Genomic DNA, 26928 nt, shown 5'->3' on the forward strand with positions numbered 1-26928 from the left:
CCAGGTCCTGAGACTGAGGGGACCAACGAGACAACAAGGCTCTCTGTAACTCTCTCATATGGGCCCTGGCCCAAGGAACCACCTCTATTGTTGCTGCCATCAGACCCAACACCTGAAGATACGCCCGAGCCGAAGGCGCTCTCTGTGCTCGGAGCCGCCTGATCTGTCCCTGCAGCTTGGAGATGCGAGGAGCTGTCAAAAACACCCGGCCCTTCTTCGTGTCGAAGCGAACTCCCAGATACTCCAGAGACTGGGAAGGCACCAGGTGACACTTTGCCAGATTGACCACCCAACCGAGCGACTGCAAGAAGGTCACCACACGGCCGGTGGCCTCCTCGCTCTCTGACCTTGATTTGGCCCGAATCAACCAGTCGTCCAGATATGGATGCACCAAAATGCCCTGCAAGCGCAGCGCCGCCGCCACCACAACCATCACCTTGGAGAAGGTGCGAGGCGCAGTCGCCAGGCCGAAAGGTAGTGCACAAAACTGAAAATGCCTCCCTAAGACCACAAAGCGAAGAAAACGCTGGTGCGCCTCTAGGATGGGAATGTGTAAGTAAGCCTCTGTCAGGTCCAGAGACGTCAGAAACTCTCCTTCTTGCACCGCTACAATCACTGAGCGCAAAGTCTCCATCCGAAAGGAGGGAACCTTTAGGGCCGCATTGACCTTTTTGAGGTCTAAAATGGGCCGGAAGGCACCTTCTTCCTTCTTGGGCACCACGAAATAAATGGAGTAACAGCCCGTACCTCTTTCTAACCTGGGGACCGGTACCACCGCCCCCAAACCGATGAGACGCGACAGAGTGTCCCTTATTGCTCTCGCCTTGCCTCTTGAATGACAGGGAGACACGAGAAAGAAGTCGGAGAGGGGACTGTCGAATTCTAGGGCGTACCCGTCTCGCACTATCTGCAGTACCCACTGGTCTGACGTGATATGGACCCACCTCTGGTAAAACAAGCGTAAGCGAGCCCCCACGCGAACCAGAGGCTGGGTCCCCAAACCATCATTGAGACACACGGGACGTACCGGACGCTCCCGAAGAGGAGCCTCGCCCCCCGCGACGGCCACCTCGAAAGGACTGGGTTCTCTGGAAAAACCGACCCCTAGTCCCCCCAGAAGACCTACCGGGTCGATACCGCCGAGCCTCCTGAAAACGCCCCCGTCCTGCTGCCCCCTTAGACACCTTGGGACGAAGCTCAGGAAGCCGAGGCGCCTTAGCATCACCAAGACCCTTCACCAATTTATCCAATTCCTCCCCGAAAAGCAAAGAGCCTCTAAAGGGGAGGGAACAAAGTTTAGTCTTGGAAGCGGCATCAGCCACCCAGCCCCGCAACCACAGGGCCCGCCGAGCCGCCACGGCAAAAGTCATGTTCTTAGCCGATGCCCTCAACAAATCGTACAGTGCATCCGCCAAGAACGACGACCCCATCTCCAACTTGGCCAGATCTTGAACCAGAGAAGCCCTATCAGCCTGCGGGCCATCCAGGAGCCTCTCCGCCCAACGAAAACAAGCCCGCGCCACCAGACCTCCACAAACAGACGCTTGCAGCGCCAAGGCAGACAGATCAAAACTCCGCTTTAGGAAGGTCTCCAATTTCCTATCCTGAGGGTCCCGCAACGCGGCCCCCCCATCCACTGGAATAGCAGTAGCCTTAGTCACTGCCGTAACCACGGCATCCACCGTCGGAGGCCTGAGAGACTCTCTGTCCTCCTGAGGAAGGGGATAGAGCTTGGCCATAGCCCGAGCTACCTTACACTGAGCCTCCGGCGACTGCCACTCCTGCGAGATCATATCTCTCAAGTCCGCATTCATAGGAAAGGAGCGAGAGACCCGCCTGATCCCCTTAACCAAAGGATCCACCTGCTTCCCATCCCCAATGGGAGCTGCCGCAGAATCAAACCTTAAAGTGGCAGACACCTGCTCAATGAGTTCCGACAATTCATCCCTGTGAAAAATTCTAACCACCGAGGGGTCCTCCCCCGGCAAAGACAGGTCCCCATCCTGCCCTGCCACCGACCCCTCTTCCTCTTCCAGGGGGCTAAAATCACCCTCCGAGTCTGGAGGAGAAAAGACCTCTACATCTTCAGAGCACTCCACTCGCGGTCTTTTAGCGGTAGCCCCCCCCAACCTTGGACTAAGGGACTCCGCACCCGATGGGCCCGCCTTCCAAGCCTGAAACAAACTCCAAACAAACTCTGGAGGGAACCCCATGCTGCCCGAGGCTTCCCCCCCAGCGGGACTCGAAATCGGGAAAGGCTGCGGTCCCACGACCGTCTCAGCACCCAAAAGACCCGAATCCAAGATGGCGGCGGTTCCCGCCAAAATCGGGACCGCCGTTGAAGCGCCAAACTGAGCCGCACCACCCTCCTGCGCTCCCGCAGAAGGAATCTCCGCTGCTAACACCGGAGGCGCGGGAGATGAGGCCTTGGGCTCTCCACAAAAGCGGCAGGGACCGCCAGCCGCTTCAACACCCCGACGCGCGCACAGCCGGCAACGAAGAAACTTCCCCGACATACTCGCGCCTCTTAAACAGCTGATTACTACCGGCGAAGTAAAAATCAAGAAATAACACTCACCGGCGCTGAATCACTGGCCCAGCTCTCCCAGACCGGCTGAACAACTCCGGAAACCCCGGAGTGCAGCTGCTGCAGCTCTCCACACGAGGTTTTTTTTTTTTTTTTTAACTTTATTTGAGCCCTGCTGCTATAATCTGAATGGCACTCAAGGCTGCAGGATTAACACTGCAGCCGAGGCACAAAGCTGCCCAAAACGGGAGAGCCAGTCGGGGGAGGGACCCGGCCACCCGGGTGTGACACCCCAGAGGGGACAATGGTAGGCCCCACCGGACCTACCAACCCCTTGCACACCACAGAGTTCCAGGCACAGGGATCAACTGATCTTTCACCAACTTCTCCTTAGAAACAACTGAAAATAAACTAGTCTCACAAAATGGACCTAAATCCTGCCAGACCGGACAAGCTGCACAGCTGCATGTCTACCCTCTGCTGAGACTGAGAAAATACTGGAGATAGAGGGCTAGCACAGGTTATATGTACTCAGTTTGAAGTTAGTTTTCTCAGTCTCCCTCTGCTGGTAGGCATGCATAACCCAAGCGTCTTGACCGGTCTGGAGGGTTGCTGAGGAATGTGTGGTCTGATACCTCTTCCGGGCCTATTTCCGCGTTAACCACCCAGGGAAATATCACTTGGGCCACTAATATGTAGTCTATTCTTGAGAATGTCCCGTGGGCTCTAGAAAGGTGTGTGTAATCACGCTCTTCCGGGTGTAAGCTGCGCCAGGTGTCCACCAGGTACAGTGAGCGTTGAAAAGCTGATAAAGCATGTGCTCTTGGTCCTCCTCTATGTGCCCCTCTAGGATTGGAACAGTCCCTAGCGGGGTCTGCCACCAGGTTAAAATCGCCTAGTACTAACAACTGTGCAGTTTTGTATGGGAGGCATAGCTGAATTAGCTTCGCGTAGAACTTAGCATCATATATATTTGGGCCATATAGGCCTAAAAGCAAATATTCTCTCTGCTGTAGCCATAACTGCACTACCACATATCGGCCCTGCTTGTCAGCCTCTATTAATTCGGATTTGGCGGCTAGTCCCTTTCTGATTAATATTGCTACCCCGCTTTTCCGGTCCCCGGAGGAAGCTGCATGAACTTCACCCACCCATCGTCTTTTTAGTTTACTATGTTCCAGTGTTGTTAATTTTGTCTCCTGCAAGCAGCATATATCTACTTTGTGCCTCTGAAGGGCTGATAATATTTTTGCCCGTTTAACAGGTGTGGAGATCCCACCCACGTTCCAAGTGGCAAAACGTGTAGCCTTAACTATTCCTCTGTTCTATTTGTGTTAACCTGCGTGGTCCTACAAATTCCCGGTGCCTCAGATGCCCAGCCTCACCCATGGCACACAAACGGATGTTTATAGTGGCTCTCAAAGGGTCTACAGTGTATTCTCCCTCCTCCAGCTGTTGAGTTCTGTTATTACGTATCAAGTCTTGCTCCTGCCTTTCTCCCTTTCCCCCTTGCCTCCCAGCCCTCCCTTCCCACCCCCCTCTGTCCCTTAACCCATCCCATTCCCTTTTCTTCATCCCCTATTTCTACCCCCTCCCAATTCTAACACCGGAAAGGGAGAGAAAGGATCAATGATGTGTAGCCCCACCCCTCCCCCACCCGGGGAATTATCCCGGTCTTGTAAATTCTTTGTCGATACTCCACCACCAGGGCATGTATGTATTGATCTGCTTATATCCATCTATGATCTATCAGGCTTTGTCATCAAGGCTTTAATCTTAGAGAATCTGTCAGCCAATCTTGTGCCTCTTTTGCGGTTTTGAATGAGTGCCATTTGTCCTGGTGTTGAATCCGCAATGTGGCTGGGTATACCAGCATGAATCTCTTATTTGCTTCCGCCAATGTTTTACATATTGGTCCATATGTTCGCCTCTTCTCCGGCAAGGACACCGAGAAATCTTGAAAGATTTTTACCGGGGAGTTTTCAAAGGTCAGTTTGTCTCTCTTCAGCCGTGCCCCTCTGAGAATTTCTACTTTATGGATGAAATTGTGCACCTTAATCATGATCACTCGGGGTCTCTGTGTGCTATCCGGCTTTCTGCCCACACGATGTGCCCGCTCTAAGCACAAGGGTCCCACTCCATCTGACAAGGCGAATTCCTCCTGCATCCATTTCTCTAAGATGCTGGGCAGTAGATGTTCTGAAACGGACTCTGGAATGCCAAGAATCTGCAGGTTATCTCTTCGTGACCTGTTTTCGAGGTCGTCAATCTGCAGGGCCTATTTTTGCACCAAGTCGCGTAGCTCTTTTAGTTCAGCTGTTGTTCCGGTCCCCTCATCCTCCACTGCCGACATTCGCTGCTCCAGTTCTCCCGTGCGTCGCGTGGTGTCCTCTAGCCGTGTCTCCACTGCCGTAAGTTGACTTGATAATTGTTGGAACTGTGGGGCTAGCGCCTGCTGCACCGCTTCAGTTAGTTGTTGTAGTTGCGGTGCCGTGAATTTTGTTTCGGGCGTCTCTGGTGCGGGGCTGGCGGCCATCTTTGGCTCCGTCGCACGGGGCTTTTCTGCTTCTTTCCGCGCTGTTTTCGCCGGCATGATTTGTTCCCCACGCGTTACGAAGTTGTCCATACACTCCCTCCGGTTTCCGCGTCGATTTTATTGAGCGCTGGTCAGGATGTCAGTCGCTGGTGGCGTGGGGGGAAGGACGGGGCCTAAGAGGAGAGCTTCCTGCTGCCGCCCTCCTCAGCACATCACGTGATCTCCGTTGGACGTTCCTTTATAAAATAGGCACCATATAGGTGCCCCTTTATAGAACTGCTCTCTATGCTCACAAATTAGACTCATAAATCTAAGCAAACGAAAGGCAGGCCTGAATTTATAAGCATAACATTTAAGCTCCTAAATTAAGATAAGTTTTCAGTTGTTAAGCCTAGGATCCTAAGTTTGGCTGAAAATAGGGCATAAATTTAGGAGCCTTATTTAGGAGCTCAGCTTTTTTTTTTTTTTTTTAAGATCAGGCCGCATATTTTTCAAAAGGCTTGGTTCAATGCTGAGTCTTTTGTAAAATAAAATATATATGCAACTAAAAAAAAAGAGACATCAGCTCAAAATACACATGTATGTTACAGAAATTGGTAGCGCTTCCATGTACAAATGCTGTCTGGCGCCTCTGCCGGTTTACACATGTGAGTATAAGCAACTGTACCAGTTACATACATATTTTGTTTGTTGACTTTTAGTTCTACATGTTCATATGGACTAATAATGACCAGACATTAATACATTTCTTAGGGGGTCTTTTACTAAAGCTTAGCTCGAGTTATCTGCAGCAGGACCCATAGGAATAAAATGGATCCTGCTGCAGGTAACTCGAGTTAAACTTTAGTTAAAAAAAAAAAAAAACCTTTAAAAACTCTGAAAAGAGATGAGTGGCAATTAGAACAGCGTCACCACCCACTTTTATGAATGGTGATTCTATTTATCTTCAAACACAGGACCAGCACATGCTGCAACTGCACTTAGAGGTACCATCCTACTAATCAGAAGACAGCCTGCACAGTCTTTATACTGTATTTGAAAAAACCCTAAGTTTCAGAAGATAATCTTTCTGAGATCTACCTTGATGACATCTCCAAATGCACCTTTCCCCAAAAGCTGCAACTCTTCAAATTCATTCAAATAGCGGGAAAACTGTGGCTGTGCAGGTGTGTAGAATGCAGTGCTGGAAAGCATGTTCCTGGGTATCACTGTCTCAATGTAGTCTGCACCCATGTAATCTGGAAAGGAAGAGGAGGTCTTCTATCAATGCAGGAAATATACCCCTATTTTGTAATCTTTCTGCATTTGCAGCTATGAAATTTGCCCTTTTTGACAGTGAGGCATATGCCTACTAAGAAACATCCTATTCACTGCTAAAGAAACTTGCAGAATATCATACATTTACTTCTACTGATTTTCTTTTGGAATCTAAATGCATCTAAAAAGTCTGGGCCCAATATTCAGCCTGCAGCACAGCGTTTTGCTGACTGTCACTGGTGTTATGCCCAGAAATTCAATACCGGGCCACATCTGGGCTTTTGGCATTGAATTTCTGGGTTTCCAGAGCAGGCTACACCATAGCTGGTTAAGAACTGCATAAAAAGATAGGACTGTATTTTATGCGGTCCTAGTTATGCAGTTACTTTGGCTGGTTAGTGGCGAATATCGGCACTTAACCGGTCAATTGCTGACTCCACTCCCAGAATGCCCCCAAAGTACTGAAAATGACTGGTTAGCCCCTAACAGGCGATTTAACCAGCCAGGAGCAATTTTTGGCCAGTTAAATCACTTTGCAATCATGTTTAGTAGCTAAGCAACAACATGTCAATTAAAAGTCATGACAAATCCAAGTTCAATAAACAAAAGCAAGTAAAAATTATGAGTAAAAGAAGTGACGTCACCAACAGCATGGACGCTTGAATTGAAAGCTCCGGTGGCCTCGTAGCGGAAACGAATAAAACTGTGCTTTAAGACAACGCTGGGGCACTAAAAATAACAACAACACTAACCTGAGCAAAGGCGCTTCGTCAGTCTATGACTTCCTGCCGGACAACAGCTGATCTCTCAAGATTCGCGTTCGCGGGATCCGCGGCACTGCCGAAAAACAAAATGGCGGACGTCCGAAAAGGGAGAGAGTCAGTGACCACGGAACAGCCCAAAATGCAGGGGCTACAAGCGGATCAGCAGGCGATGGGTGACCCCGCAGAGGAAGAGCAACCTGGCTTACAAGTATGGCTGCAAAATATCAGTGCTGAACTTAAAGCACTGCGTACAGAGGTGGCAAAGCTGGGCCAGGATCTGCGAGGTGAGATCAGGGAGCTGGGAGTACGGCTGGAAGAAACGGAGACACAAATAGATGTCCATAGTGAGGCCCTGAGCTCGCTAGATCAGACAATCGTTGAAATGCGGGGTGACCAACAACTGCTACAAGATAAAATAGAGGACCTAGAGAATCGAGGCCGCCGTAGCAATTTGCGGTTCCGAGGCGTACCCGAAACTCCATTATATCAGGATAGCGAGCAAGTAATACAGCAAATTGTGCAAGAACTATTCGCCAAGAGCGGAGCTACGCAGGAAAATGCGACAGTGCAACTTGAAAGAGCGCACCGGGCGTTGGGACCGACACGAGGCAACAAACCCAAAGATATCATAGCCTGTTTCACAAGCTATAAACTAAAAGAACAAATACTAAACCTGGCGCGACAAACACAGGACCTCAAATGGGACTCTTACAATATTGAAATATATCAGGACCTAGCAGCGGCGACGCTGCGACGGAGAGGAGAGCTGAGACCCTTCACGAGACACCTTAGAGAACTTAAAATACAGTACAGATGGAGGCATCCTTTTGCCCTGGTATTCTATAAAGATGGCAAACAGCACCAAATACGGTCACTCGCAGAAGCCAGGGTGCTTTGCCCGGAAACGGCTGAGTTGGAGGAGCGGCGAGAAGCAGGCCCGGGAGGAAAACTCACTACTAGAGCTATCCCGCCGAAATGGCAGAGAGCAGGGAAAGGACCAAAAAGACTACAGCGCCAGCAATCCGCATCGCAGATCACCTGAGGAGGAAAAGGACAGGCACCAGGAAAAATTAATAACTCTAAAGTTGTTGTTGAAGTTGAAGTTAACTATGTGGACTACCACCCCAGCGCTGGACATGAGGTAGTTTTTTGAAAAAAAAAAAAATGCTGTTGCGGCGAGGCCCCGAGGAAGCGCCAGCTGTTCCTTCCTCTGAGTAGGCACACGAGTAGATTGTAAAGTGATGCCTAGATTGTGTGGGGGGAGGATGGGAGGGGGGAGAGGGGAGGTTATTAAGGGGATCATAGGGAACAAAGACAGTCTAAGTGTGGAGCAAGTAAGGGGTATGGAAGTGGTTGTTGACCAAATTAAAACATGGTGGAGGGGCGTAAAACTATGTGATCAATCTTAATGGGGGATATTAAATGTATGTTGCTGAATGTCAGAGGGCTGAATATACCCAGAAAACGGCAGCTTCTGTTTCGGGAACTAAAGCGACTTGGGGTAGACATAGGATTGATACAGGAGACTCACCTCAAACCTAGATATGAATATCTATGCACCAACAAGAAATACCCTATCATTCATTTTGCCTCAAATACAGACAACACAAAAAGCAAGGGGGTACTGGTGGCATTCTGTAGTGGTAAGCCATGGGAAATAAAAAAGGTTATAAAAGACAAAGAGGGGAGATACCTGCTGATAGTAGTTGCACTGGGGGAAAGAACATATACACTAGTGAATGTGTACTGCCCCAACGCAGATCAGGGGGAGTTTCTCCAAAAGGTAGACCAGACTATCACCAGACATGTAGAGGGAACTTTATTGGTGGGAGGCGACTTTAACCTTACCCTGAATCCCTTATTAGATAATACAGCAAGTAAGGCAAACTATGCCAAACAGGACAGGAGGAAACTACACGAGTTTATAACACGCTGGCAGCTTGTAGATTATTGGCGAAAAGACAATCCCGTTCAGCGGGCATATACATGCCATTCTCTATCACATCAGTCGTCATCCAGAATAGACATGTGGCTGGGGGATACCTCCCTACTGGGCTCAATAGGTGCGCAATCTATACTTCCTCACACATGGTCGGATCACTCACCGGTGACACTAATAATCAGAGAGCCAGTTTCTGGTAAGAAGACACGGCAATGGCGCCTTGATGACGCCCTATTGGCAGACCCATCTAACATACCCCAGATAGAAGCGAAAATTCAGGAATATATTCAATTCAATGATAATGAGGAGGTCTCCCCAACAGTGCTATGGGAGGGATTGAAAGCGGTGATAAGAGGACACTTGATAGCTTTGCGATCTAAGAGATGGAAGGAACGATGTGCTAAAGAAACTGAACTGCGCCAGTTACTAGCCCAGACTGAGCAGTTAATTCAGGAGGGAATTGAGCAAAACCAACAGGAGCTCAGGGGACAGGCGCATAACATCCGCACGCAGATACAGGAACTGGAGCTAGCAGATATAGCAGAAAAACTGCAGAAAGTGCGCCAATCATATTTCGAATTTGGGAATAAACCCAGCAGACTATTGGCTCACAAACTAGCTCAACACACTAGCAGAAACATGATCAGCGGCCTTAGAGACGCAGAGGGAAAGACACACACTGAGCCAGAATTTCTAGATACGGCCTTTAGCAGCTATTACCAACACTTATATAGCTCCGAGGGGAGCAGTGGAACAGAAGAAATTAGGGCTTATTTAACAAATGTAGATCTTCCACGACTCCCAGAATCAGCAAATCAAATATTAGGGAAACCCATAACACAAGAAGAGGTGGAACAAACGATCAAGGGGCTCGCCATCCACAAAGCACCAGGGCCAGATGGGTACACAAATAAATTCTATAAAACGTTTGGAAAATATTTGGCCCCCTTACTGGTACGGGTATTTAACTCCTTGAACGAAACCACAGGCCTCCCACCGACATGGAACCTGGCCACGATCACGGTTCTCCACAAACAAGGCAAAGACCCACAACAATGCAGCTCTTACAGGCCCATATCCTTACTGGGAGTTGATTACAAAATATTCTCCAAAATTATGGCCACTAGGCTGCAGAAATATCTCCCACAACTCATCCATGAAGACCAGGCAGGTTTTGTGCAAGACCGACAAACCTTTGATAATATTAGGAGGGCCCTACAGGTTATCCAAGGAGCCCGTGCGCTTCAATCACCTCTTTGTATATTATCATTAGATGCGGAGAAGGCCTTTGACCGGGTCAGCTGGCCATTCCTATTTGCAGTATTACAAGAGATGGGGGTGGGAGGGCGTTTTGCGGAATGGATACACCTAATATATAAAACGCCCAGCGCAGCTGTGCGGGTTAATGGTATACTGACTAGCCCTTTTCCCCTGCATAGAGGAACGAGACAGGGCTGCGCACTATCGCCCCTACTATTTGCTCTAGTAATGGAGCCACTGGCAATAAAGATACGAGCCCATCATCAAATACGGGGTCTAGTGGGAGGGGGCATTGAGACAAAGATACTGCTTTTTGCAGACGATATTTTGCTTCTTTTGAAGGATCCCCTGACTGCGTTCCCAGTACTGGAGGATGAAATTCAGACATATGGAGAGCTATCGGGCTTCAAGATTAATTTCGAGAAGTCTGAGGCACTTGATATAAATCTATCTAAAACCTCCTTAGATATACTAAAGAAACAATATCCATATAGATGGGCAACCAAGTATGTTAGATACCTCGGGGTCAACATACCACGCCAAATGGAAGAAATATTTGAGTATAATTATCCGAATAAGGTGCGGGAACTTTTCAGGGAACTGGAACGGTGGGAGGGATTAACTATATCCTGGGTAGGAAGAGTGAATGCAATTAAGATGATAATTCTCCCGAAATTGCTCTACCTATTTACGGCCCTCCCAATCGAGATACCGGACTCCTTTTTCAGGGGTCTGCAGGGCAGAATATTCTCATTCATCTGGAAAAAAAGGCCACCCCGAGTAAGGCGGGAAATGATGTACCAACCCCGAGATAGGGGGGGCATGGGGGTTCCATCCTTTCAGGACTATTATAGGGCAGCACACCTACGAATCCTAGCACTTTGGTCCCAAAACACAGGGAAATTATGGACAGATATAGAACAAAGCTGGCTAGAACCATATCCATTGAAAGCTATACCATGGCTACCGAGGCACACTCTGCGAGACCTGATCAAGAGAAGCCCCCCTTTGCTACAGGGGCCACTGAAGACATGGGACAGGGTTAGAGAACAGTTTTTCCCCGAACGCAAATACTTTAAACACACATATCTCAGATATGCACCCCAATTTGGCCCAGGAACTACAAACAGTGTATATAAAGATTGGGAAGAAATGGGACTGTATGCGTTAGGACAGATGTGCGAGGAGGGAGAGGTCCCCTCTTATTCACACTTATGCCAGGAACATGGACTATCCCCCATACAGGCCTTCCATTACCATCAAGTGCAGAACTTTATTAAATGTAAAGCGAAAGAAGAACTTGAGCTGACTGAGACACAACTTGAAAAAGGCATGACCAGGGGGGGGAATAAGGGAGGTATATCTAGAATCTACAAAGCACTCATAGCCCGAGAAAATCCGGTAGAGAGGTATACACATAAGTGGGAGATGGCAATAGGTGTTATGTTTGAACCAGCACAATGGAAAAGGGCGATCAAATCCTTACTTAGAGTATCAATCTCTAGCACCATGATTGAAAATGGGCATAAAATACTATATGGCTGGTACCAAACCCCAAGTCGCTTAGTTAAGATGTTTGGGTCAGGCTCCTCCCAATGCTGGAGGGGATGTGGATGTGAGGGCGATATGTATCATGTGTGGTGGTCTTGTGCACATGCACAGAGGTATTGGAAGACTATTGTGGACTACATAAATCTAGTGACGGCCACACACTTTGAACAAAAGGCAGAATATTGCTTGCTTCATTTTAAACCACCAGCGGTCCAGCCACATGTGCATCGGTTTGCTACGCAAGTATTTGTGGCGGGTAAATTGGTACTGGCGGCGGAATGGAAAAAGCCCAGCCTGCCGGACATCTCAAGGGTTCAAGAAAAATTGAAATATATCCACTTGATGTCCAAGCTCACGGCTTTGAATAACGGACGAATGGCCCAACACCACAAGATTTGGGAAGCATATCTCAGTTGGTCGGAACCACCAGTGAACATGCAAGAGGATAAAGACTGCGGGTAGGGAATGGGAGGGGGAGGGAGAGGGGAGGGGAGGGGAGGAGGGAAATGGGGGATAAGCTTAAGGATGCTTAAAATGGAAAAGATGACACATTGTAATAAGCAATCATCCCAAATGTTATGTACTTTGCAGAAGCAAAAATGTTTAATGTTGATAGTTATGAAAAACCATAAATAAAGAATTAAAAAAAAAAAAAAATTATGAGTAAAAGGGGTAAAGTGTCATGCATTTGACATATCACTTTTCTGTGGTTCAACCACACTAATTTACATGTATTATATGCAGGCCACTTTCAAGATTCGGTCATTTATGAACAACAGTAGGAGAAACTGAAAGAAGCTATTTTAAAGGCGACAAACCCTTATATTAGAAAATTACATAAAAGTAAGAGGAAAAGAAGGCCGCTCTGGTTCTCGCACATAGTAGCTGAAAAGGTAAGGGAAAGAAGGTTAGCTTTCATACGTTACAAAACAACTCAGAAAAAGGAGGGCAGGCAAAAATATTTGGAAAACCTAAAATTGGGGGACAAGACATTTTTCAGATATGTAAGTGACAGGAGAATAGCATCGTGAGGCTCAAAGCTGAGGGAGAGGAGAATATGTAGAAGCTGATAAGGATAAAGCTGAACTGCTTAATAATGATTTCTGTTCTGCATTCATGGATGAAAGGCCAGGGGTAGGACTGCAGAAAACAAATGCAAATGGGGATGTAAGTATGGTAGACTGGGACCGATTCTCAGAAGAGTGTGCTTGTGAGGAGCTATCTAAACTAATAAAAGTAGACAAAGCGATAGGGCCTGATGGGATACATCCGAGGATGCTCAAGGAACTCAGAGAGGTTCTGGCGGCTCCACTGTCTGATATCTTCAATGCTTCCTTAGAGTCTGGAATGGTCCCAGAGGACTGGAGAACGGCGGATGTGGTCCCTCTGCACAAGAATGAAAGTAAAGAGGAGGCTGGATATTACAGACCTGTCAATCTGACCTTGGTGGTGAGCAAACTAATGAAAATGCTTCGTAAGTGGAAGATATTTAGGTTTATAGAACTGAATGGACTGCAGGACCCGAGGCAGCATGGCTTCACTAGATGCAGGTCGTGTCAGACAAACCAGATTGATTTCTTTGACTGGGTGACCAAACAGATGGACTTGGGAGATGCTCTAGATGTGGTATACTTGGATTTTAGCAAAACCTTTGACACAGTTCCACACAGGCAACTGATAAATAAACTGAGTGACCTTGGTATGGGACCTAAAGTGACTGACTGGGTTAAAAACTTGTTAAATGGAAGGAGACAGAGGGTAGTGGTAAATGGAGCTTGTTCTGAGGAAAGGGATGTTATCAGTGGTATACCGCAGGGGTCAGTCCTTGGGACGGCTCTTTTTAAGCATCTTTGTGGTTGATATTGCATAAGGGCTGGCTGGTAAGGTTTGTCTCTTTGCGGATGATACAAACTCTGTAATAGGGTGGACACCCTAGAGGGTGTGGATGGTATGAGGAAGGATCTAGCAAAGTTTGAAGAATGGTCTGATAATTGGCAACTACGATTTAATGCTAAGAAATGCAGGGTCATGCACTTGGGTTACAAGAATCCGGGGGAGTGGTACAATATAGGGGGTGAAATGTGTACAAAAGAAAAGCAGAACCTGGGGGTGATTGTGTCTGATGACCTTAAGGTCTCCAAACAGGTAGAAAAAAGTATGGTCAAAGCCAGAAGGATGCTTGGCTGCATAAGGAGAGGAATGACCAGCAGGAAAAAAGAGGTGATGGTGCCCTTATATAAGTCTCTGGTGAGGCCCCATTTAGAATACTGTGTGCAATTATGTAGACCACACCTACAAAAGGATATAAACAAGATGGAGTCGGTCCAGGGGGCGGCTACAAAATTGATAAGCGATCTTGGTCATAAAACATATAGTGACAGGCTTAAGAACTTCAACATGTATACGCTGGAAAAGAGGTGGGAGAGAGGGGATACGATAGAGACGTTTAAAACTTAAATGGAGGTGAGCCTTTTTCAAATGAAGAAAAACTCTGGAATGATGGGGCACATGATGACGTTAAGAGGAAAGAGACTTAGGAGGAATCTAAGAAAATACTCTTTCACGGAAAGGGTGGTGGATGCGTGGAATGGCCTCCCGATGGAGATCGTGGAGACAAGAACTGTGTCAGAATTTAAGAAAGCATGGGACAGGCATGTGGGATCCCTTAGGAAAGGAAGAGTTAGTGGTTACTGAGAACAGGCAGACTGGATGGGCCTTTTGGCCATTATCTGCCGTCATGTTTCTATTTTTCCACTTTCTCTGTCCCTAGTGTGTTGACAATCTAAATTTTTGTACCTGGGGCAATGTACGGTTAAAGTGACTTCCCAGGATCACCAGCAGCTGCAGTGGGAATTCAACCCAGCTCCCCAGGTTCTCAGCCCACTGCACTAACCATGAGGCTACTCCCTGGACAAAGGAAGTAAAGCTGATATTAGTCCACTGGACATCTAGACTCCTGTGCAGAGTTGCAGTTATGTGCTGTTCCCTTAGACAAGTGGCTCCTTCTCTCATGTGCTGACCTGGACTCTGTATACTTAGGAGCAAGGCTCCTGACCAGTAAAGCCCTCAGCATAGTCCTTCACAGAAAGAGAATGCGACCACAAATAACAATAGCAAGATCTATTTAGTCTGTTAAACTACAGATAGTTGGAGTGCTTGTTGTACTTCTAATGTTCTTGGCTATATTCATTACCTCTGAATCTCTTTCTCTTCCTGTTCTTGCTTTGTCCAAAACCTGATTTTCAGCTGTGACATGTGCTACTTTCCACACATCTCAATCAGTAAGCCACAGAAGCAGTCTTGAGCTACTGCTCTCCCCTTACTGAAGGTATCCACTTTTTTTTCCTTCTCACCCACTCTCCATTTTATCTGTGCTTATTCATATCACTATCCCTACGAGTAGCTGTCACCTATTCTTCCCCTTGAAAAGTCATTTTGAAGTGTACGTCATTTGTGAAGTAGATGTTACTGCTTTCATGAACAATCTACCCCTTTAAATTACAAACATCCACACTAATGTTTCCTCTGACTCTTGTGCCTTAAAACTCCAACTTGATCTCCAACTATAATTTATTACTTTCACTCATCAGCATGGGTATAGCCATATATATAGTCTTTTCTTCAAACTGCTCCCAAACATCTCCACCTCTGTTCATACCCTCTTTATCACTGGATAATTCATACTTAACCACTCCTCACCCAATCACCTCCAACAACTTGAGGAACCACCAGGCTGTTGATGATTACATACCCTCAACTTTTGTCTCATCACTCCTCTATATTTTTATATAAATCTATTCATGAGACAGTTGCTTCTTACATTACACTTCACTGTTTTGGGCACTCCTGCTTTAACCTTTCCCCATCATGTAAGCTAGATCAAACCTCAACTTTAGATTAGTAGCGGCTTACTACTTTCTTTCACCCACTCTGCAGAGTATGTCTGTCTAAATCCCATTCCCATATTATCTTGTTACTGTCGTTCTACCTCCTATCCCACTTTGTCTTGTCATGTTTGAACAGCACTATCCTGGCCCCCTACGTTTTGATTGTAAACCACCCAAATTGTTCATCTATTGGGCAGGATAGTGAATTTTTAATACACTTGAAACTTCATATTTTTCAAATTCATGCTCATCTCCTCATATTTTATTGAGCTTGCCAACTGAGACCTCTATCTCCATCTGATAAATAGCTTTTAACTCCAACTCCCAATGTCTTTTTACCACATTCACTCCCTTCCTCAAATTGTTTCTACTTCCCATCCCTCTTCACTCTCTGCTGAGATTGTGGTTGACTTGTTACATGACAAACTGTCACAGGATTAATCTGAATTTCTCTACCAGTCTCCCCATGCTCACGTGCAACCCGCCACTGTTACCACACCTATAACTAGACCTTGCTGTTTTCTCTACATTACTACTGGAGAGGTAAAGTTTGGGAAGACCATGAACAAAGATCCCAAGGGAGGGGGCACGGAAAGAGTAAGTATGACTCTATGGGGGAGGGAGGCTGAGAAAAGTAAACTGGGGTTTATGGTAGGGGGTCATCTTCCATCTTAAGTAGAGGAGTGTGGTAGCCGTGTTAGTCCACTCTTAAGGTTATCAATAGAAATCAAACAAAATAAAACATGGAAAAGAAAATAAGATGATACCTTTTTTATAGGACATAACTTAATACATTTCTTGACTAGCTTTCGAAGGTTGCCCTTCTTCATCAGATTGGAAATAAGCAAATGTGCTAGCTGACAGTGTATATAAGTGAAAACATTCAAGCATTACTATGACAGTCTGACAGGGTGGGGGGATGGGGGTGGGTCGGAGGTATGCATGGGGACATCAAAGCATATCATTGATATTCTAACAGCAGTGGTTCCCAACCTGGTCCTGAAGGCAGCCCAGCCAGTCAGGTTTTCAGGATATCTACATTCATGAGACAGCTTTGAATGCACTGCTCTTCACAATGAATATTCATAAGAGCAGTGCATGCAAAGCTGTCTCATGAATATTCATATTCATTGTCGATATCCTGAAAACCCAACTGGCTAGGATGCCTCCAGGACTAGGGTTGGGAACCACTGCTATAAAGTATGCACTAACTTTTATGCATCAACTATGGCAGGGGGCATTTTCAATCTGTCACGGATTCAGGGATGGTGAACCCTTGGGCCACAGCCGGAGCTGCGGCAGACAAGTCTTCTGGGCTGGCAGGAATAACAAGATACAACAAACAAGACAAAGAAGTAAAGACCGGATCCAGACGAGGCAAGGAAAGCAAGGCAAAGGGGCGAACTGGAACCCAGGCAGAACAAGGCAAGGCTTAAAACTAGTTAAAACTGGGTTCAGAATAGGCAAATCTGTAAATAAGACCCCTAACTATAGAAAGATAATCAAAAACCCTCCATGTTTTTTAATTACCTTCATTTGGGGTTTTTATGACCAATGATGGTGGTATGATTGTAAGGTTCTTCCATGCGTTCCTTACTGGAAGTATGGGAGCCACTGAGGTCTTTTCCCTTCACTAAAAAAATATGTGTAAACAAATTTTTATTATTTGATTATTTTTTTTATAGTTAGGGATATATTTACAGATTTGTATTAACATCAGGATTTAATCCCTGTAAGTCCATTAGTAGATTCAGAACAGGCAAGACAGAACTGAACCCCAGGCAGAACAAGGCAAGACACAGAACTAGGTTAAAACTGGGACCAGAAAAGGCAAGACACAGAACTAGGTTAAACAAGGACAAGGAAAGAACTGGATCCAAACAGGGCTGAACAAAGCAGACAGGCAAGACAGAAGCTGGATCCAGACGAAGAAAGGAGAGCAAGACAACAGGGCTAGAACTGAACCCAGACAGAAACAAGGCAAGACACAGAAACAAAGGTTAGAACTAGGTTCAGACACGAACTGGATCCAGCCACAAGAAACAGCAGAACAAGACATGGCACAAGACACGGCAGAAACAAGGCAGGGCTGGAGCTAGGCAACAGGAACAAACAGAAGCAAGACTAAAGGCAAGGCAGGAACAGAACTTGGCTGTAGCAGGAACCAGGAACGGAACTTGGCTGTAGCAGGAACCAGGAACAGAACTTGGCTGTAGCAGGAACCAGGAGCAGAGCTTGGTTGCAGAAAGAACTAGGAATGGGGTTTGGCTGTAGCAGGAGCCAAGAGCAGGGTTAGGCTAAATTAGGAGCCAGGAACAGAGCTAGACTGTAGCAGAAGCCAATAACAAGGTTTAACTGTAGCAAGAGCTAGGAGCAGGGTCAGATTGTAGCAAGAGTCAAAAGGACGGTTAGACTTTAACAGGAGCCAGAAGCAGGGTCAAATTGTAACAGAAACCAGGAGCAGGATTTTCAGGAACAAGGATTCAGAAACACGACACACAGGAACAAGGATTCAGGGACAAGACTCACAGGAACAAATCTAGGCAGGAAACAAAGCAAGCAAGAAACACAAAGACAAGGCTAAGAGGCCTCTTTGCAACGGCAAAAGAATGAAAGTCCTAGAGTTCCTTATAAAAGTCCTCACTGATGATGTCAGAACCCCTGGTGTCCTGAAAAGGTTTAGACGCTTAGAGCAGAGTGAGGCTTGGATGCAAGAACACCAAAGTAAGGCTTGGATGGACTGTGGAGTGATGCTTGGATGCAGGAACCCCAGAGTGAGGCTTGAATAACCGGAAAACAGGCAGCAGATGCATCAATGCAGGCACAAGGCAGTCCAGAGAAGTTGAGCTGATTGGACATGGAAAATGTGGGAAATGTGTAATGTGCGATATAAAGGAAGTAACGGACAGATTTTGGGATCCGGTCAAGAAGAAATGGATTTTGTTACGAAGCAAGACTTCTTGTAATTCCAAAGCAGTGATATATATGATCACATGTCCTTGTGGATTGTGTTATATAGGACAAACTAAGCGCATGGTCAAAGTGAGATTATCTGAACATAAACATTGTATTCAGTGTAAAAAAATGCACATGCCTTTGGCAAAACACTGTATGGATAAGAACCATTCCTTTACGGAACTGCGATGTTTAGTCATTGAACAATTAAAGGACAATGGTAGAAGAGTAGATGTTTCTCGTATTCTCCATCAAAAAGAGCAGAAGTGGATTTACTATTTACGTACTGTGAGTCCTAATGGATTGAATAGCCCAATGGAATGGGAAGCGTTCTATTAGTGCCATTAGCAATTCTGGTTGAAATTGTATTCTCAAGAAATATATACACATGTATAATATTTGGAAATGAACATTTGGATGTATTTCTGTTAAGACTATCTGTCTATTTGGACGTTTCTGCTTGAGTTCTAATTTGTTAGCGTCTCTGATTAGGAGCATGTGATTGGATGCGTCTGCTTTTTACGTATCCTTCTATGGGAGGAGCTCTGCTGATGGCGTCCTACTTAAATGTCCGCCATTTTGAGAAGTGATGTTCGTGATGGATTGCAATGAAAAGCAATTTTTTGTTTCATTGTATTTCTCCTGATGAATTAGTGAAACAGTTGGGTCCCTTGCTGTCGAGAAATTAAAGAGACATTGCGAGTTTGGAAGTATTAAACCCTCAAAATATTTATTTGAGGATATACAACGATTGAATTGGGTGATTGAATATAATCCACCATCGAAGTACAGACTATGCTCATTCATGTACTAGAGACTGCATGAGACGGAAGGTGCTACAAAGAACTACTCAGATAAGTTTGAAGACAACAGTTGTCATTCACAGTGTTATCAGTGACGTTTTACACTGGTTATTAGACTGTTGAGAATTAAGAACGGTGTAGTTATTGAACTTCTGATTGTTTAGGGTCAGTTAGAGTGTATGAGCTAAGTGAGTGGATTGTTGTGTATTTCACAGATCCATCACTATTCATAGATGTTTGGTGTGGGTGGTTTGATCAGAATTTTGATAACTGATATATTTTCCACGTTCCGTTTTTTTGACCACAATATTTTTTCTCCCCAACTTTGGTCTATAGAGGAGTTTTTTTTTATTACTGTGTTTTTTTTTTCGGAAGGTGGTAGGGCCTGTGATGTTAGCCAATACAGTGGAGTCCTATGTACAGGTTCCCTGGACATCTGAGGCTAAGTTTTTCAATTATATTTTATTCATTTTTTGATCATAACACTACACTAGCATTATTATGTATAAGGAGTGATAGTAGCAGTTTCTTTAGATATTTTTTACTCCTTGCAGTTGTTTATATATGCATATAAATGCCAAAAATTCCACCTCAGCACTATTCTGGCATATATTTGAGGTAGGCAAACACATAGGCCAAGTCTGTTTGTAATATATATTTACAATTATATATTATAGAATACTGTAAGTTATATGCATGTATCTCCAGCATTTAGGCATGAACATTTATGTCAGCTCTTTATGATAGGGGTTAAGGAGAATTGTATCTTTTAATGCTAATCTAATATAATAAAACGCACCGTGAACGTTCTGAAGCCAACGTTCTGTGAAGCCGGAAACTTGAAGCCGGAAGCCTGAGTTCTGTGAAGCCGGAAACTTGAAGCCGGAAGCCTGAAGCCTTGAAGCCTGAAGCCTTGAAGCCATCTGACGTCACTCCCAGGCTGAGGCTGAAGGGTTCAGCCTGCCGTCTCTGCCCCGCCCTCGCGACAAAACAAACAAATCCGGAAGCGAAACGTCAGGGAAGGAGGCGGCGCTCCCGACGTCTAGCCTTCCCTTCGCTGTGTTCCGCCTTCAAAACAAGGCGGAACACAGCGAAGGGAAAGCTAGACGTCGGGAGCGCCGCCTCCTTCCCTGACGCTTCGCTGCACGAACCGCCACGGAGGTAAAGTTAAAAAGAATAAAAAAAAAAAAAAGGATGCATGGATGCGAAGGGGGGGGGGGCATGGATGCGAAGGGGGGGGGGGGGAGAAGAGGGCGGGCCAGGCTGGGACATGGGAGAGAGCGTAGCATGGATGCGAGGGGGTGGGGGGGAACATGGAAGGGCGAGAGGGGACTTGCTGGAAAAGGATGAATGGAGGCGGCAGGGGACAGAGGAGCATGGATGGGCATGGATTGGGAGGGCAGGACTCAGGGAGAGAGGGAAATTGCTGGATAGGGAAAAATGGAGGGGCCAGGTGACAGATGAGCATGGATGGGCATGGATTGCAAGGGCAGGACTCAGGGAGAGGGGAATTGCTGGATAGGGATGAATGGAGGGGACAGATGGGCATGGATGGATATGGATTGCAGAGCAGGCCTCAGGCAGAGAGGGGAAATGCTGGATAGGGAAAAATGGAGGGACCAGGTGACAGAGGAGCATGGATGGGCATGGATTGGAAGGGCAGGACTCAGGGAGAGGGGAATTGCTGGATAGGGATGAATGGAGGGGACAGATGGGCATGGATGGATATGGATTGCAGAGCAGGCCTCAGGCAGAGAGGGGAAATGCTGGATAGGGAAAAATGGAGGGACCAGGTGACAGAGGAGCATGGATGGGCATGGATTGGAAGGGCAGGACTCAGGGAGAGGGGAATTGCTGGATAGGGATGAATGGAGGGGACAGATGGGCATGGATGGATATGGATTGCAGAGCAGGCCTCAGGCAGAGAGGGGAAATGCTGGATAGGGAAAAATGGAGGGGCCAGGTGACAGAGGAGCATGGATGGGCATGGATTGGAAGGGCAGGACTCAGGGAGAGGGGAATTGCTGGATAGGGATGAATGGAGGGGACAGATGGGCATGGATGGATATGGATTGCAGAGCAGGCCTCAGGCAGAGAGGGAAAATGCTAGATAGGGAAAAATGGAGGGGCCAGGTGACAGAGGAGCATGGATGGGCATGGATTGGAAGGGCAGGACTCAGGGAGAGGGGAATTGCTGGATAGGGATGAATGGAGGGGACAGATGGGCATGGATGGATATGGATTGCAGAGCAGGCCTCAGGCAGAGAGGGGAAATGCTGGATAGGGAAAAATGGAGGGGCCAGGTGACAGAGGAGCATGGATGGTAATGGATTGGAAGGGCAGGACTCAGGGAGAGGGGAATTGCTGCATAGGGATGAATGGAGGGGACAGATGGGCATGGATGGATATGGATTGCAGGGCAGGCCTCAGGCAGAGAGGGGAAATGCTGGATAGGGATGAATGGAGGGGGCAGGTGACAGACAAACATGGATGGCCATGGATTGGGAGGGCAGGGCTCAGGGACAGAGGGGAATTGCTGGAAAAGGATGAATGGAGGGGGCAGGGGACAGATGGCCATGGATTGGGAGGGCACGGCTCACACTCTCTCTCTCATATACAATGTCTTTCTGACTCTCACTCTCACACACTCTGTCTCACACTGTATCACATTCACTCTCTATGTGCCACACAGTCACTCACACACTCGCTTGGTCTCATACACTCACTCAAACAGAGAATCTGTGTCTCACACACACTCTCTCTCTCGCCCACACACACACACTCTCACTCACACTGTGTCTCACATACACACTTGCACACACTCTCATTCTCACACACACACTCTCTCACAAACACACTCACACCCAGACTCACGCTCTCTCTCACACAATCACACTTTCACTCTGACTCTCAAACAGTCACTCTCACATACACTCTCCCAAACATACACACTCCGAGGAAAACCTTGCTAGCGCCCGTTTCATTTGTGTCAGAAACGGGCCTTTTTTACTAGTATTCTATAAAGGAAAGTAGGCTCCTAGCAGACATCGTCTGGATACTTATTTATTGGTACACTTATAGAATTATGGGCCGGATTCTATATATGGTGCCAAAACAATTGGTGCTGAAAAAACCCAGCACTTAGCACTATTCTGTAAACCTCATCTAGTTAGGCGCGGTTTGTAGAATACATATAGCAGCTGGCCCACAACTATAATTTAGGTGCCGCCATTTACACCAACTAAAACCTGGCGTGAATGCCCATGTCTTATTTAGGTGCAGACTGGGCATATTCTGTAACAGTGCATGTAATTTTTAGGAATGCCCATGACCCGCCTATGCCCCTCCCATGACCACGCCCCCTTTGTGATCTGTGCATTAAATTTATGCGCACCACTTTACAGAATAAGCTTAGACAGTTGTGCACGTAAATTCTAATTAGTGCCAATAATCGCTACTAGTAGTGAATGTAACTCAGCTTAAGCTACTACTAAAAAAGGTGTGAGCAAAATCCAAATAAATAAAACAAATAAAATTGCTAGTGGCCAATTATCAGCATTGATTAGCTTGTTAAACAATTAAGTTGCACGCATAAATCGGAAACACATGCAGATTTGTGCATGCAACTTTAGTCGCTGTTTATGGGATCTGGGGGTATCTGTTTATTGTTATGAGGCCAGCCAACTAGCCAATATATCCTCTCTCAAAACTTGTGTTGAAGAACACACAAAATACATCAAAATTACCTTCAGGACTCTCTTCCACAATAGGACTCTGAACAGGGGGGTTAATGAAGCTGTGCTTCAGCAGCTGTTGTGTGTTCCACCTCTCCCTGTCTTCCAGGCAGACACATCTGGAGAAAAAGACATTGCAGAGGTATGAATTTTCTCAAATACTAGAACTGGCAAGCTTTTCATTTTAAACAGTGCTATACACACAGACTAGAAGTCAGTAATACCGGTCTGTAGTTCTTACAGGCAATACAGGAGCCCTTTCATAGACTGTTTTATATTGGCTGCTCTCTAGTTCTCTGGGCCTAAGCTGACTTATAGTGATAAGTTACATGCAAATTCAAAATTCAAAGGCTATTGTGAGTAGCTCTGTAATTTCATATATAAGCAACTTTAGAATTTGAGAGAAATGCCACCTTGCTCTAGTGATTTCTTATTATTTATTCTTTACCTAAATCAACTTTTATCATCACTTCATTTGAAGCCACACTTTCAGGATTCCATGCCTCTACTGACCTTCTGGAAGACGTCCTACTAATATACTTGCCATATACGGTTTGTTAATTGTGGCATTATCTAGGAATCACTTTATAAATTACTTTACTGTATATTTAACCTGTGATTATATTTAAAATTTGTATTCCAAAATATGTATTCAATAAATATTTGGAAATTTTTAATTTATAGTATTGGGCACAGCAATTGAACTTGAAAAATATACTGATAATATTGTACATAAGATCTGCTACACTAAGAAAAACTGGTGACTCATCAAGGTCAACATTTTGTCTGTCACAAGTACCTGGAAGAAATCTCATCAATAAATCCATTCCCTTTCCCCCACCCCACACTCAAGAGGTAAGTGGTGGCTTTCCCAAAACTACATGGCTAATAGTAGGTTTGCAGACTCTTCGTCCAGGAACTTGTCTACACCATTTTTAAAAACCTAGCTATGCTTACTGCTTTTACCACATCCTCTGGCAACAAATTCCACATCTATCTGTGCATTGAGTGAAAAATTATTTTCTATTAGTTTCATGGTGCATTCCTTAATCCTAGTACAAACTGAAAGGTTAGATTATTGTTTCTTATTTACCCATTTTACCTCACTCATGATTCTGCAGATCTTTATTATATTACCTCTCAGTCTTCTCGTCTCCGTGTTTGAGCTCTAACCTGCTTAGCCTTTCTTCACAGAAGAGTCATTTCATCACTTTTATCAGTTTGGTTGCCTTCTCTCTATATGGGGCCCTTTTACTAACCGGCACTAAAAAAGGTCATGAGCTATGATTAGTGCATGTAGCCCCTTGCTCTGCCCCCCTCAACAATCCAGCAGCCATATTCTGCAACAATACATCTGGTGTATGCACCATCCAGTGAGACCCTGGTAAAAAGAGTTGTAGTTTATTCTGGTAGTCACCATGGAGTGGTTGCTATTGATACACAGAATCAATAACCAGAGGCAGTGGGAAGCAACCAAAGGTGACCCGTACCAAATGTGAGATGTGAGTACCAAAGGAGACCTTAGAATGGCTGGGAGAGGAAGAGGTCTATTTAAATTAGGCCTTCCTGCCCTCTTACTTATTTTCATAAGGGTCATGTCGAAAGAAGGGGGGAGGAGTTGCTTGTTTCTGCTTGCTGCAGCTTAACGTTAGGAAGCTGCCTCTGGGTCCAATTTGTATGCTTGAGGTCTTGCTAATGAAGCTCAATTTTGGTATGACTACTCACCAATCACTTTTCCTTCTTCTTGTTTACTTCCCCCCACATTCCACTACTGCCATTTCAGATTACCTGAAGTCAGTAGTTTCTGATGTTTGTGCTAAGTTGCAGAATGTAGTTTTGGATGATCTGAATATTCAGGTTAATCATCCTTCTAGTGCCTTTTAGTTGGACTTTTTAAAATTCATGAATGACCTGGTCTTTCATGGCATGTTTTTCCCTGCTCATGCTGGTGGCCACATACTTGACTTTGTTTTTCCTTCATTGTTGTTACCGTTTTGTTTTTTTTTGTTGTTGTTTTTTTATTTATTTATAACTTTTAAATTACATACCAAAGCAAAGCTTTGTCAAGAAACAACACAATAATATCAATGACAATAATCATTATTTGGCAAAAGTCCCATAGGAAACTATTAATCTTCATAGTCCTCTACTTAGGGAGACTGAAATGAAACCTTACAAGAGGATAAGGATATTTAACGAAGAAATATAAAAATATAATACAAGTATGGCATCAGGTTGTCACTAATAAACAAATATTAAGTCCGTTCTGTTGGGTCCTTATGGCGGGTTAGGTGGCTTTGCATTCAAAAATGAACGAAGTTGCAAAGGCTCAAAGAAATAAGTCTTATTTTCATAAAAAACTACACATTTGCAAGGAAATCGAAGCTGGAACTTAGCTCCCATCTGTACTGTCTCTTGTTTCATCGTCAGAAATTTTTTCCTCCGTTCCTGTGTGGTTCTCGATACGTCTGGAAATAGTTGAAATCGTTCCCCCCAAAAAAAGATAGAGGAGGTTTGTCTCAGATATTGCCTCAGGATAGCTTCCTTATCCGCCAAAAAGACAAAAGATACCACCAAAGTGGATCTATATTCAACCACCTCTTGTGACTGCTCGAGCAGCGCGGATACATCCAATTCTTCCAAAACTTTTTCAGTGAGCTCTTTATCCTTTTCCTTAGGTGCTCGAGCAGGTATCATATAAAGTTTTTGTATTGGGGGAAAGCTCGTCTCAGAATAGTTGAAAATTTCCTTCAACAGTTTATGAAACATGTCTCTTAATGGGGTGTATTTAACAAAGGGGAAGTTCAAAAACCTCAAGTTTAGATTTCTAGCCCCATTTTCTAGATTTTCAATCTTCCTATGCATCAAGTCCACATTTTGGAACAGTTTACACTCTTGTTCTTTCAGTGAGGAAATAGTTATCTCATATTGCTTTAAATTACTAGCTTGAGAAGCCAAATTAGTCTGAAGAGATTCTATCTTTAAAGTGTTAGCTTGAGAACTAGAGACAAAAGTTAAACATATTTTGTGTAAAGATTCCATCGCCCCCCACAAAGACTCCAACGTCACCTTAGGTGGCTTCTCCAGGGGTAGGAGTTGCAGTGCAGGTCCCAGCTGTCGATCCGCCATCTCCTGTGCGGTTCGGGCTTCCACCTGGATGTTATCCATGTTACCCCTACTCCTGGGGGTGGATGTTTGGCTCGGGTCTTCGCTGGAAAAACTCAGCGGGAACAGCGTAGCGTCGGAGGAGTGCTCCTTCCCCAAGACCGCAGCTTCGAGTTCGGGCTGCTGGACGGGACTTCCTCCAGCGTCACTTCCTGCTACACGAGGCAAACGCGGGCTTCTTGGGCTGAGTGATAATTCACTCTCCTGGCCAAGGCTCCTCTCTGCCTCGGCTAACGGATCGCCCAAATTAGCGACGGAGACAGTGAAGTCCGTAATCGGAATTTGCCCTCGAGGAGGTATCGTGGAGGGTAAGGAGCTTTTACCTCCCCTCGTCTTTCCCTTCCTTTTGGGCATAGTTTGAGAAGAAAATAAACAGATTAGAAAAAAGACCATCCGAGGTAGGATCGCCACGTCCTAACCTGACGCCATCTTGAATCAGTCTCGCTATCGTTACCGTTTTGTTTTTTACTTCCAATTCTTTTGTCTAGCTTATCCTCTTAATAGTTCTCTTCATTAGATCGCTATCTTGTGTGGTTTAAGTTAACTT

At 45.7% G+C, this 26928-nt stretch overlaps 1 protein-coding gene across 1 annotated transcript in view; it reads right to left on the reverse strand.

Moving 5' to 3' along the window:
• The window catches only part of EIF2AK4 (eukaryotic translation initiation factor 2 alpha kinase 4), a 285849-nt gene that overhangs the window by 215294 nt on the left and 43627 nt on the right, over positions 1-26928 (reverse strand). The window contains exons 10-11 of the mRNA XM_030213680.1: positions 23229-23335; positions 6144-6301 (exon numbers count right to left, since the gene is read on the reverse strand). Coding sequence (XP_030069540.1) covers positions 6144-6301; positions 23229-23335 — 265 coding nt within the window. The remainder of the gene's footprint in view (positions 1-6143; positions 6302-23228; positions 23336-26928) is intronic.

This window comes from Microcaecilia unicolor, chromosome 9 (assembly GCF_901765095.1).
Source record: "Microcaecilia unicolor chromosome 9, aMicUni1.1, whole genome shotgun sequence".
In the NCBI taxonomy this organism is placed as follows: domain Eukaryota; kingdom Metazoa; phylum Chordata; class Amphibia; order Gymnophiona; family Siphonopidae; genus Microcaecilia; species Microcaecilia unicolor.